This window comes from Palaemon carinicauda, unplaced genomic scaffold (genome assembly GCF_036898095.1).
Source record: "Palaemon carinicauda isolate YSFRI2023 unplaced genomic scaffold, ASM3689809v2 scaffold8, whole genome shotgun sequence".
Classification (NCBI taxonomy): Eukaryota; Metazoa; Arthropoda; class Malacostraca; order Decapoda; family Palaemonidae; genus Palaemon; species Palaemon carinicauda.
Window position 1 is genome coordinate 331,192 of NW_027172093.1, and position 15,112 is coordinate 346,303.

At 36.9% G+C, this 15,112-nt stretch overlaps 1 protein-coding gene across 1 annotated transcript in view; it reads right to left on the reverse strand.

Annotated features, from left to right (window-relative positions):
* Positions 1-15,112, reverse strand: part of prtp (pretaporter) — a 107,609-nt gene that overhangs the window by 10,588 nt on the left and 81,909 nt on the right. The window contains exons 6-7 of the mRNA XM_068369678.1: positions 13,688-13,878; positions 4,340-4,472 (exon numbers count right to left, since the gene is read on the reverse strand). Of these exons, the coding sequence (XP_068225779.1) occupies positions 4,340-4,472; positions 13,688-13,878 (324 nt within the window). The remainder of the gene's footprint in view (positions 1-4,339; positions 4,473-13,687; positions 13,879-15,112) is intronic.

The window sequence follows — 15,112 nt, forward strand, 5'->3', positions numbered from 1 at the left end:
CTAGTATGGACATGTTTTTTTTTCCTTTGTGTTGATATTTGCACCTGTCACTTCATATTCGGTTTCTAATCTAAGTTCTATGGGGTTTAAGTGATTTTCAACATAGAGAATTACCCATAAAACTTTTTACATAAGTTGATCCTTCTTAAAAAGCTTGAAACCTGGGATTTCGTAGTCTCCAATAAAGTCCTTTGTTTTTTTTTTTAATCCAGGTCTCAGTAATGACTATGAAATCTAGTTCCTCACTAGTGAGTGATCATTGCCCTGAAGTTTTCTACTGTATTTTGTTTTTAACTGACTGAGCATTGAATTGTGTCTCTCTGAGGAAAATTTCTATCTTTTATATCTTCCTCTGTGGCTTTACTAATTCCCTGATTTACTAGTGTTCTAGTTTTATATTTATCTGCATTATCCAAGTTTTCTACCAAATTTTCTCTATTTGTTGTTGGAGGATTTTCTAAGGGTCTAGTTTTTTCTTGATTTACTATGTTTAAGTAATTGTACAGGCTTGAGATTAAGTTGGTTTCCGTATACTGTCTTGCCTTCTTCATTAAAGGGTATTCTGTCTCTCTTGTAAAATTTTCTCTTGCCATAGAAAGTGTCCCAAAATCTGTTAATTTACCTTCCTTTTTCTGGCATGTAGACTTAAGTCTTTCGTTTATCCATATGGCCTTACTAGGGTGAAGTGACTGACAAAGTCTTGGGAAAATACCTATAACTATAGTATTTTTGGTCTTGTTTCTAGCCGTTTCAACAGTTTTTTTTTTTTTTTTTCTAGCTGTTTAACCAAAGGTTCTGTTTGGCCAGCAGAATCCTGTCTTAAGAATGGGTAATTTTCAGTTGCCTGAACAATTATAACGGCGGTCTTGTCTGTTATAGTTTTACTGACCACTTCTATCTTCTGTGCATTAGCTCCTGGATATGAACTGACCTTTCTCCTCTTTTTGAGGCTGAAGTGTTATCCTTGGTCCTTCTCCATAGTCTCTCCAATTAACAACTTCTCATCTTCCTCTTCTTCTACTAGGGGTTTGAATCTGTTTTTGGTGATAGTTACATTTCTAGGCTGTTGTTGAGTCTTTTTGGCCTTAGCTACCCTTCTTCTAGTGGGTTTCATGAACTCACTGTTTTTGTTGGTTATTTCTTCTCTAGGTTTTGTCCCCGATTTTATCTATTTTGTATTTTTTTTATACTAATCCCATTTTTGACCACCTCATCTATGACTTGTTTATTCCTTATTTTTAACTGTTGAAAATTGGACATGATCTCTATCAATTATTTTCTTAGTTCTTGATTTCCATTTTTCAAATTTTCTATTTCCTATTCCTGCTGACAGAACAGGCACACACTATTACAATGCAGGTTTGCAGCACACCCCTTTGAAGTCTGTGCACCATTAGTTTCTCTCATTTGCTTTTTTGTGCTTTAACTTCAGTTTCTCAGACACTTTTAATTTCTGTGATATTGTTCAATGAGCATCTGTTTGGAAATCTCAGCTAATAACTTCTATAATTATTAGCTTTGTGACCACATGTAAAAAGGGGGGGGTGGATGATAGTTACCCACCTGCTGCTGCATCTGATTAACCCTGGGCGACTTTCCATCTTTTCGGTCTCTGACCTCCCATAAGTGCTCCCACACCAACAGTTAAGTCTCCTCAAAGTTGGGCTGTCTCTAACATGCCGCAGCTCTCAACTGAGCAGCACAAGACAGAAGCCTGTTTTCTTGCCAACATTGACAGCGGAAGGCTAGCGATTACTGGGATTTCCAGCCATCCAAGAGCAGCCAGACTCTTAGGTACTACTGAGTATTACCAAGAAACAGCAACTGGGTTTTTTAGTTGGCCAAGATTCCAACAAGGCACAAAAGCTATGTCAACCTTATGAGCGGTTGAGCCTAATTCGCTAGGGGTCGGTCACAGGGAGTAGTCAGCTATTACACGTAAGGAATATGCTTTGTGGGGCACTAATAGTACTATTCCATTATTGCGTTCCTACTCACCCTGGGATTCCTCCGTCCCAGTCTCTCAAAACCTGTGAGCGAGTTCCTAGCGTGATTTATAGAGGTTCCAAAGCTTCTGCTCTTGACGCATGAGGTAGCTGTTAGCTCCCTAATGTCTATATGTGTACGGGCTAGTTATAAATAGCAATATTATCTAAATATCTGATTTTTTTTTTTTCATGTTTAAGACAAGAGATTGAATGTTGAGAGTTTGGATAAAAGGGTTGACAAAGAGAGAAAAAAGAAATATGAAAATGTAGGCGAATTAATAGTGGTCCGGTCCTAGTCTGGATGCTCAGAGCTGGTTTTAATGGCAAGGTTAAACCTACCGGGTGGGAAAAAACCTCCGCGCCACCGTCGCCCATCCCTTCGACGCATTGTGTGAGCTCTCTCACTAAATCAAAGTGCCGGGCCGTCGGGAGACCACGAAGGGTTGACAAACTAAGATAATTTGCTGGTATAAATTGGCATAGAAAGACCATAAACAGATGGGGGTGAAAGGACATGTCTGAGGCCTTTGTCCTGTAGTGGACTAATTACAGCTGGTGCTGATGAGAGATTAGATCACCAAAAGTTCAGCTGGGCTCCACAAGGCACTAGAAGAGTTGGAAGATCCAGACCAACATGGCTGAGAACTATGAAGCGCGAAGTACATGATGAACGGAGAAGTATTGCTGAACGTTTGGTGAACTAATCTCTCTTGAGGAATGCGAAGAGCATACCCAAACCATATCCATCTACCCCTTATCATGATCTCATCCACATATGGCACTCAAGTAATCTCTTAGTTTCATTTCTAATCTTGTCCTGCCATTAAACTCCAAATATCCTTCTGAGGGCTTTGTTCTCAAATCTAGTAAATCTATTGGAGATTGTTTCATTGTCATACCATGACTCATGTCCATAGAGTAACACCAATCTCACTGAACTGATATACAGTCTGATTTTTATATATAACTTTAGGCGTTTTGATTTCAAAATTTTACTTAACGTAGCCATTGTCTGCTCTTTTCAATCTTTCACTAAACTCTAATTCTAAAGACCCTGTATTGGAAATTATGTTCCTATATACTTAAATGATTCTACCTTATTAATCCTTTCTTCTCCCAATGATATGTCATGTTCCAGTGCATACTCTGTTCTCATCATCATCTCAGTCTTTCTAAGCATGCATTCTAAGCAAGCATTGCAAATCCTGTGTGTTGTTTATTGTTCTTACAATAAACAACATTACTGTCATTCTGTACTGTAAAATATGTATAATCTAAGATTAGTTATGTGTACAGTATATATTTTATACAACGATCACTAACCATTTTCGTATTTACTTCTACATAGCCATCTTTTAGAATGACGCAATTCCTGATACGTCGGTATTGTCTTCTGTAGGGAATACGTCAGACTCTACAGTAACCCAGTAATATTATTCATCCCATGTTCTACTTCAATGGGTTCAAAAATCAAAAGATATAGCCACAATATCAACCAAACAAAAAACATCTGTTTTGCTTGTATTTCAATTGTCATATGATTTTTACTACTTATATTGTATTTTGAAAGGATTGACTTCACAAATTACATATTCAGTATAATAATATACTGTAATTGTGTTTAAGTAAAATAAAAATAAGAATTAATTTTATCCTTACAGTTTTACAACTTCGGTCACCAAAAACATCTTTTGCAAAACAATACATTTATTAGTATAGAAAGTATTATTATATGAATCGGCATCACACTCAGCATGCATATGTAGTAAATGGCAAGTACTAGGCTGCCTAAAAAGATTTCTTAGTTGGGTGCTCGACACTCAAAGGCTCAGACTTTTATAGTACTTTTCAAACATTTTTCGTAATAATTCAACCTTATGCATTTTCTTTACCATAAGCTACTTAAAGAGGAGGCCTATTTCTTCAGGAGAAATAGAATAATTACCAGAAGAGGACTCGGATATTGATAACCATCTGAATAAGGAGAGTTCTAGCTCTAAATACTCCAGAGATTAAGACATTAAAGGAACCGATTTATTTTCTGACACTTGCAACAACTTTTCATGGCTAAATATGAGAGAGAGAGAGAGAGAGAGAGAGAGAGAGAGAGAGAGAGAGAGAGAGAGAGAGAGAGAGAGAGAGAGAGAGAGAGGGGAGAGAGAGAGAGAGAGAGAGAGAGAGAGAGGGAGAGAGAGAGAGAGAGAGAGAGAGAGAGAGAGAGAGAGAGAGAGAGAGAGAGAGAGAGAGAGAGAGAGAGATCCCTTCAATTTTTCTTTAAACAGCTTGGAGTTTCTTATAAATAACATAATAAAAGAGGAAAAACATGAAGTAAATTATATAAATGTACTCACACTTTGTTCACTGCACAGCCCTCTGTTGATTTCTTGGGTACAGTCAACTTTTGCAATCTTGACCATGTCATATGACACAAACTTTCTACCCAATTCATCGTACGTTGGTGCCATGCGTTTACAATGACCACACCTGGGGAAAAAATAAGAAAAATTTTACAGGAATAAAACAAAACTTTTAGAGTGGATTTTCTGTTTACATCTAGGCTTTTATCTAGGACATTTTTTGTGGACATACCGTTATATTCCATGGAAACTTGCTAGTCCTGTAAATGATCTTCAGCTTGTTCTATACACTCTTTTATTAAGACCAATAATTCAATAACAACCCAAGAACAGTACATACACCCACTACAGTCAATCACTGAATTACACCCTATTTAGATCAAATTACATCTTTGAAACACATTTAACAATCACATACAAGATGTAACCCAATATGTGGTTTGAAATGTCTCCTAAACAGTAGTAATGGTATCTTGCTACACATATACTGTATGATCCTGATCCTTAGGTGCCTATAATCATTCAAACAACATCCATAAGTCAAGATGCAACCATCTTTGTTACAAAAAGCAAAATGCTACAAGCCTTAGGGCCCCTTAAATGGATGCAGCCTAGTTATAAAAATATAAATTTAGAAGTATGAACTATTATAAAGAAATAGCACAGAATTCAGATAATCTTAGAATAAACTAGTACCATGTGGTGGATAAGAATCTGGGAAGATCAAAATGCCAAAGATAGCTGAAATAATAAAAATGTACAATGGAAAAATCCTATAGAAATTACAATCAGTATTAGGGAGAGAATGTTGAATAATCCAGGATTCCATAGAACAGTTTGAGATAAACCAGGTGCTGAGGCCCACACATACATACATACATACACCAAAAGCACTTCCCCCAATTTTGGGGGATAGCCGACAAAAAAAAAAAAAAAAAAAAAAAGGGGGACCTCTACTCTCTACGTTCCTCCAGCCTAACCAGGGACTCAGCCGAGTTCAGCTGGTACTGCTAGGGTGGCACAGCCCAACCTCCCACATTTCCACCACAGATGAAGCTTCATACTGCTGCTACCTCCGCGGTCATCTAAGGCACCGGAGGAAGCAGCAGGGCCTACCGGAACTGCGTCACAATCGCTCGCCATTCATTCCTATTTCTAGCACGCTCTCTTGCCTCTCTCACATCTATCCTCCTATCCCCCAGAGCTTTCTTCACACCATCCATCCACCCAAACCTTGGCCTTCCTCTTGTACTTCTCCCATCAACTCTTGCATTCATCACCTTCTTTAGCAGACAGCCATTTTCCATTCTCTCAACATTGCCAACCACCTCAACACATTCATATCCACTCTAGCCGCTAACTCATTTCATACACCCGTTCTCACCCTCACCACTTCGTTCCTAACCCTATCTACTCGAGATACACCAGCCATACTCCTCAGACACTTCATCTCAAACACATTCAATTTCTGTCTCTCCATCACTTTCATTCCCCACAACTCCAATCCATATATCACAGTTGGTACAATCACTTTCTCATATAGAACTCTCTTTACATTCATGCCCAACCCTCTATTTTTTACTACTCCCTTAACTGCCCCCAACACTTTGCAACCTTCATTGACTATCTGACGTACATCTGCTTCCACTCCACCATTTGCTGCAACAACAGACCCCGAGTACTTAAACTGATCCACCTCCTCAAGTAACTCTCCATTCAACATGACATTCAACCTTGCACCACCTTCCCTTCTCGTACATCTCATAACCTTACTCTTACCCACATTAACTCTCGACTTCCTTCTCTCACACACCCTTCCAAATTCTGTCACACAGGGGAATAATATAAATTTTAATCTCCTATACTGTACGATATCGCAAGTGCTGAGGAGGAATGAGGATGGGGAGTGGGGAGATGTAGGGGTAGAGAGGGGTTATGTTGATGAAGGAGAGGTCTAATTGGTGAGGGATCTATGGTCGTGGTTCAATCACGCCCCAGTTTTCTATACCAACACTCAAGGAGTGAGCGAGCTAGGTTTATTCCTGGCATTCCATGCATCTCTTTTTCTCTGCTATATTCAGCAATAACTATGCCTTAGAAATGGTGCTGGAGGAGCATTTCACGGAGCGACACAGGTCGAGCCCAGAAATAGATTTTTCCTTCGTCAAAATACCTTATTTAGACAAACCTAGGTACTTTAATAAAATCAGTTATTTCAATACTGAGCTTGAATTTAATTTCAGTACAGTATTTTGATGAATTTCACCTGTAGGCAGAGTTGCTAATATTCCCGACGCATGAACTTCTCGACCTCAACCAGCAAAAGACAAAAGGATTTATCAATAACGTACCCTGTATACAGCACTAAAAAATTAAGTGCCATACAAGGCAGGAACAGTTAATGATCATCAACAGAAAATAATAATTTTTTTACATACCATATGTGGGTTTTAAAATAACGCTGTAAATTTGTGAAGTTAGATACATTAAACGGTTGCTACGGTCAATACTCTAACCCAGGATTTTTCACTGTTGTGATGTAGACAATCATTTCATATTACTGAATACCATCTCTATATGACAATTTCTTAATTCTTATTTTCTGGATTTTACCCAGAAGTGGTGGACTACCCTTAAATCTGCACTCTTTGGTGTAGATGCAACAGTTTCTCCTTTACTTAAACCAGATGGCTCTGTCACTCACCGTTCAAAGGAAAAGGCAACCCTTTTGGCTGATGTGTTTGACAGAAGGTAGAATAATGAGAAACTCGAACTTCCTGTTTTCCTAAGGCTAAACTAACTCATTTAGCTTTTCGATCTCGTAAAATTAAAGGACTCTTGCTTGACCTTGATGCTTATGGATGTGTAAATGCAAATGGGGTTTTTCCTGTTTTTTATAAACTACAGATTTCTTAGCTCCAAAGTTATCTGTTATTTGGTGCAAGTTAGCAAGAAGAAGAGCTTTTGGCACTAGTTGCAGAATTGCTAATGTTACCTCACTTTGTAAATGTGTTTGTAATAGCTCAAGTCCAACTGATTACCGCCCAATTTCCATAACTCCCATATCATCTAAAGTTTTTAAATGTCTTTTGGCAAAATGTCTTAATAGGTTTACAATTTGGTTTTCGTAAAGGCCTTGAAGCATGTGATGCCCTTCTTACAATCTCCACTGCTGTACATAAATCCCTTCATTGTGGTCAGGAAGTTTGTATGATTGGCCTTGATTTTAGAGTTGCTTATGACCATGTTAATCATGAAGCCCTTGTTTTCAATCTCAAAACAGTTGGGAGTGGGTGGGTTGTTTCCTAGATTCATTAATGAATTTTCAAATAATAGATCGCAAAGAGTTGTTGTTGTTCAAGCAAGTGAGGTACTAAACCTTAGATTCACCCCATAGCAGAAAAGCATGAAATGAGCTAGTCACCCAACTTGTAAGAAAACAACACGCACAGCCATTCAAACAAGATGCAATCGAACGGATCTAGGGAATTTTATACAAAAGGAAAACAGTTAGTTCAAGGGAATAAGATTTGTCATGCTAACCACAAAACAGTATAGTATTAGAATTAAAGAGTGCTTACTTTACACTGCCGTAATAAAATATCTAGACTAATAGTTTGGCACATATGGATAAAGAGGCTCAGAGGCATTTATTTTATTGCAAGTAGACATGTAAGTATCCATGCTACCATCTGTTTTCAGCCTCACAAATTTTAGGTGTCTAAAAGAGCAGCTTGAAATGTGGAAGTATAATAGTTATGCTGTAGAAGGGCCAAGTAAATAAAGAAATTGAGGTTTTGCAAGAGGATCTCGAGCCTGGGAGATACCATGTACCACCAGAACCTTCAATAAAAGTGCATTAGAACCAGAAATTACCATTCGAGGATTTACATAAAGGTTAGGCCTGAAACATTACTCTGAATCCATAACTACATGGATCTCTCAGCTACTCCAAATGGAGTTAATTGTGCTAAATTCCTAATATAACAAAAAATAATATCTAACCTCCTGTAAAGATAAAGGCTGTAGTAGCAGTACTGTCATCATTCTCTCTATAAACAATAAGCCTAGCCTATCTGCTCAAAGAAAACACTATAATTAACTGCAAAGGAAAGTATGTCAAGAACACTTCATAGATTGTTACCTATAAACAGCCAAGAGTACATTAGCTTATAAACACAGCACATAAAATTTTTCATTTATTAGTTGTAACGATGGACTCAAAAGAGGGCATTAAAGTACATTGAATATTATACAAGTCAAAAAAATGTAGGCATTGAATACTCAAGACTAAAATAAACTGAAAATAGCAGCCATTTGTAGCAATAGTGATAATCATTTAAAAACTCTCATCCACAACGAAAAGGGGGAATTGAGAAGTATATAATGTAGTGCATAGTCTTGAAAATAGCCGTCTCTGGATACTTTAAGGAAAAATCTACCTCAGATCTTACCCCTTACCTTAAAAACAAGTTAATAGGTAGTTTTATTTATATGATTCAACTTTTCATTTATCGTTTACAACTGGCATATTAGTGCTGCACATATAATAAGGGTAAGGGAAGAAAGGCATAGCATGTGTAACAGCATTTGTTATTATTTTAAACTTAATTCTTCACAGAATACATATAACCCATTGTAATATTTAAGTCTCTCTATACACATATTCATAAGGGTAATAAATGTACCAGTTACAGTATATACCCATCTCAAATAAACCTATGATGAGCTAGTAGTGTCACAATATAGGGGTAATAAAGTAAAAACATTAATGGGGGTTTAGACAAATTCTAAATAGCCGTTAACTGGGTTAACATACAACGATACCTCTCTTCACGAAAGAATCTGCTTTTGAATTTTCACGCTGCGAAATGACATGCGAAGATTTTTCTGAATCACAATGCGAAAAATGTTTCATGATAAGAAAATCGACTTGCAGCCAGGCCGAGAATAAAATAGTCAACCATTAAAACTTACTGACGAAAACAGTCATTAAGGGTAACTATAATAGTACAGTACATATGGTACTGCATATTTTGTACATGTACAGTATTTTACTGCATGTACTGTATTATTTTCCATTTATTATTGCATTATGTTCTAAAAACTACTTAATTTACAGGTATTAACATTTAGTTTAGGAATATTGAATGGTTGAAATGTATTAGGCTGTACAGTATCATTGTGTTTATACTGTAGCTTTATTACAAAATTTAATGTGGCGTTTTTGTAGGGTTTGGAACGAATTAGGCGATTCACATGTAAACTGACTTGGAAAACGAAATTTTCACGAAGGTAAAGTCACTCCAGAACGAACTAATTTTGTGCTGTGAGGCATTACTGTAGTCGCAGGATGTAGGGCTGCGGTTGTCGACCTATGACCTCATCTCCACGTTGCTGGGTAGTGTTTTCACGTCAACGGGTACACTAGGGAGAGGGGATGTAAAGGAGGTGAGAACTGGCTGGATGCGGTTGCATCACCTGCCACCGCTGCCCAGAGGCAAGACAAGAGCAAAAAGAACAGCTGGGAAGCCAAGAGTAGTTAGTTCAGGTCAAGCTCACGTCGTGAGTGGGCAATCCATGGTAAGCCCATCTGCCATGGTAGGCTTATCTCAGCCATGGCTAGCGTCCATACTCAACTAGACGCCCAATATCTACTAATTTGTGATGTACCTTAACCGTTTCCCTTCTAAGTCTGTTCTCCTCAAATTTGAAGCGGTTCGATGTTATGTACAATTATGAGCTTTTACAGTAAACTGTTCCAGTAATTTAAAAGTCAGCAAGACACATTTATATTATGTAATTAAAGAGATTTAGAGTTCCACTGATTATATCATTAAAGAGATTCATTCATTCACTTTGAAGATTTCAGCTCATGTTCCTGTGAAAATTAACTTAAGACATTAAATCCTCGTTACGATACAAAAGTCGTCTGATTTGCTACCTAGTGAAAAATTGGTGGCCTTACTGTGGGGTGAAGAGGATTGAAAATAAGGGTATTAATGAGCAAAAGACCGAGTGCCACAGCTACCAAAAATAGATGTAAACAATGATGAAATAAGAAAAAGAATGAGAGGAAAATGAAGACACACGAGAAGCAAGAAGTAGACATCTCAGAGGAAGAGGAAAGGAAAAAATTTGAAAAGGCAGTTAAAAAAGCATAACAAAAGAAGATATAGGACGAATGGATGTCCTTGGGAAAATTAAGAAAAAAATCCTGACGGTAATGTCGAGAATAGTAAAAGCTAGGAGGGGCGGTGTGAACCACTCACCCACAGAGGACCAGCAGGGAAGAAACCTTAGCGCGCTTCCGCCGGGGCAAGCAGGCTGGAACAGCCAACGCTCGAGGAAGGCACCATTCGTGAGGAAACACACTCGTCCCCGAAAGGACAACACAGCAATGTTCCTGTGGTAAACTAAGATGGTATGCCACAATTGACAATATGTTCAGTTTCCCGTCACAGGAGCAACAGCATTGAAACTCGCCATTTGAGATAGCGGGCCAGAACCCTTCTATGGGGCCCTATCAGCTGATCTTCAGGAGCAGTTGGGGTGCTCGTATATGCCCTATGGAAGAAGACATCAAATCAACAGTAGCGGGCGCTTTGACAGACACGGCGCGCCAACAAAGGCCAAGGACAATCACGAAAATTGGAAGAGGTTCCAGATAGCAACTGTAGGACTGAAAGAAAATAGGAAAAGTTTTAATTTTTGCTAAATCCAAAGAACATGGAAGACGACTTCAGCCACAGATGACATCAAAGTGAAGAAGGTATGAGTGAGTGGGGGGTGCTTCCCCCCCAGTACCATTGGTAACAACCAGAACAGTTATTGACACCTCAATAAAAGTTTTACAGCCGCATGCCAGCTTGAGCTGCTTACTTCTCCTATGTAAAGAATGTAAGGTTTGTATTTTGTTTAGGAACACTTGATAATTTAGTGAACCATTATGAAAGCCAACTGAGAAGTATGTCACTGAAAACTTTTTAGTATGGTAGGGGGAACCAAGATAAATTATTAAATGCTTTCATGAAATTTTTAAAATTATGCTATATGCAATTCATTTCAGTTGATCCGTTACGATCAATTTTTCTTAAGCTTATCTTCACGATGCCATCCTATTCTAAAATAAACAACTTTCATGTTTGCTTTACAATGGTATCCTACTATAAAAAAGCATAAACAAATGCGTTCAATTTCAAACTTTTTGTATATATGACTGGAGTCTCCCATTCTAGCGAACAATGTTGTGCAAGTCTGTTTTCAAAATTCCATCGTAATTAGGCAAAATAAAAACTAAACAAGCATGTCTAGAATTTCCAAGATCTGCAATATGCAACAGTTTTCCATTACCAAGTAAAATAACTTAAGCTGTAGATTCTATAGCTAAAGTTAAGAATCCATGCAATTCAGTACCATAGTCTAGAGATAGAGAACATGCAGTGGGACGGACGATATAATGTTTGAACTTCCTTCCGCCCACACCAGATGCTTGATTACTTCTAGCAACAAACCCTTTTCTTTTCATAAATAACCCAATCAGCAACCCACATTCTCATTAAGCCTATCACCATACATACAGCACTTTGATACCTTTTCTGAGTAAGCAAATATTTTTCACTTCAATCTGTTCAACTGTTACTACACAGACCCATCTGCACAATATGTGGTTAAATATGCACTTCATTATTTATACATCTATACAGAGAAAAAGTGTAGTCATGGACGTAGTTTAAATATGGGAATTAGACAATGCATTGCTCTCTTAATTGGAACAATTCTCTTCTGAATCACTCACTTGAAAGAATCCAGGAATTCAGGACAATTTGTTGGTACAATGATCCTGTAATCTCTTGTCCCTGCATCTTTCTTCAACAAGGTTCTTTTTCTTTTCTATGGATGGTAATTCAGTCCAACATTAAGAAGAGCTCACATGATTTCCTCACCTTCTAAAGTAACCTAGTAACACTTGTAAGGATATTTCTTTACAAATATTCTATAGGTAAACTGTTAATTTTTAGATTACTTGGGTTCTGTGACTTTCTTTACTTCAACTGACAACCTTACAAAGTTTTCCTTTCTACTGTTTTCTTGTGACACTTATTTTCAATTTCATTCAAAACAAGTAAACTAAATTATTTTCAGCATAATTTACTTCTGGCTTAGAAAAATCCACCAAAATTCACGTTTCCTTACTTCTTAGCATAGGACATTCAAGCAAAATTCAACAATCATCGTACTCGTGCTTTCACCATCAAAAAGAAAGATTTTAAAGTTTTCAAAGTTTATTTTCCATTTCTTCCCCTAATAGAAGAGATTTTAAACCTATTCTAAAAGCCCAATATCCCTAACACACCTTAGCTGGATAAGTAGGATTTCATTTGTTATAGCCAATTATTCCTTTCCCATCAAGGATTTATAATGATCAAACCTATACAAAAATATATGATTACCACAACACTAACATATTTGGGGTACCATATGGTCAGATCTAAATATCTAAGTATCCAAATCAAGGAACTTTACCCAATTGAAAAAAGTACAAAACTTTGAATTTTAGGAAAACCGGCCTAAAAGCCAAAGTAATTAAATTCTTGAAATCATAATTCATATCTATGCAATAGATGTAATAATTTATACACCAAGTCAACACAATGGACCCTGGGACCAAGAATCACCAAATGCCAATTCCACATTCTTCTAATAATGCCAGGCAAAATCAGACGGGCTACACAATTGTGCAAAAGAGACCATTCTCTAAAGATAAATGTCTGATAAGACACAGGAATACGGGTATTCCTCTAATATTATGAGCTTTAACTTTCGCTAACAGTAGGCCTGTCCTGAATTCTCTGCAAGCTTCAACGATGAGGGATTTAAAAATATCAAAAGACCAACATTGACAAGAATGCTTGTAATTCACCTACTGGTTTGGTTGTCAGAAGAGATTGAGAAAATAACTTAATAAATCATCATGAGGCAATTTCCACACGAATTGTAAACCCACCATAAAATTCCACATTGATAAGTTCTCATTGATAAAGGATCTAACAGCATTATAAATTAAGGTACTATTAGGACATTCCAGACCTATGTTTTAAAGAACAAATTCAACATAAGTCTATATCCCTTAATGAAAGCATAATAAAAGGCAAACAAGATAATTCACCAATTAAAACGAATTAAAGTACAGCGCGTGAAATTCAGAGCAAAACATATACATTTCCTGAAATAAATTCCATAAAAAAACAATATTCTATATTTGTATTAATAAGAAAACAAAATATTCCAGTATCTACATCTAGTCTTGGTTCTGTGAAGAAAAAATAGAAGAGAACATACCATGGGGCAAAGAATTTCACCAGTGTGTATGCTTTGTCAATAGCATTCTGAAAGTTTTCCGAAGTAAGAATTAGTACGGGAGGCTGTGGCTCATCTTCTGCTTCCTTCTGAATGCTAGCTTCATTACCAAGTTGTCCTACAACAAAACTCTTCATATCCTCCAGGCTTCGGTCACCCACATACTTTTCTTTCTACAAAATTCAAAATTTTATTTAGATAGTCTGTTAGAATTTTCCTTTGTACTTGGATTACCTTACTCTACACCTTAAAGTACTTTCATACTGTGCATATAAACCAAATACATGAAATTTGCTTTGGATGTGAAACCTATTATGATTTCAATTATAGTATATAAAGAATACTAATATTGAATTTGTCTTAAAAGGAATATTTAATTAGATTGAAACAGCTTCTTCAGACCACAGGCCTAGAGGGTCACTAAACCAAGAGGGTAAACAATGTAATCTTGAAAAAAATATTTTTTTTTTTCATACAATCCCATGATAAAAAATTAGCCATTTTGTCACATAATCGACCAAGATACTTCAGACCATAAGAAACAAATAAAAAGCATAAATTTTAGTAATGAAATTTGTTGTTTCTGTACTCACCTATGTTGATATTGCTTCTTTGCATATCCTGTTTATTATCATTAAAACTTAAAATGTCTCTAGTAAGGTAATGAGTCACACTAGCTGTTATGGGAAGATACGAGGTTGTGACACACCAGAGGCTATTTGTTATTTCAATCTCAAGGTTACTGAAATTATTCCTTACCTGACGCAACAACTTGGCGGGGAGGAGGAGGACATGTATATGAACATTAGGCAAGCATAGAAACAACAAATTTTGTTATCCAAATCAAGTTTATTTCTATGAACCTCACATGGTGTTCATATTGGTAACTCCCACTCACTGTTGGAGGTGAGACAGTGAATTAAAATTCTACTCAACTGGTCCAAATTATTGGTAACAAACTATATCAAAATACAGTTTGAGATACAGAACTCCGAATAGTTTTTCTATAGATATTTAAAAAACAGGACTCCAGGTTATCTCTAAAGGATATTGTATCTTTAATTACCTATCTATAAAACTCCAACATCATGCAACTAAAATAGATTTTTTGAAAATAAGAAAAATGACAAAATTGGAAGTAATTTCTATTTTTCCTAACATACAAACCTATAACTATTTAATAGGGATTATCCTTTCAGCGAAGCTGAGACTAGCTATGACTTTTTTAGGGGTGGAACTTATACCCTGTGAGAGGAATCAGATGAGTATCATACCTTATTTCCATTGGCGAGTCCAGCTGAAACTGGATACAGACTAGGATCCCCAGATGGGAAGGAGAAGGAGACAAAGAAGATAGATGGATGTCCTTAAGACCTAGTGTAACCCAGTATCCTCAGCCAATGGTTA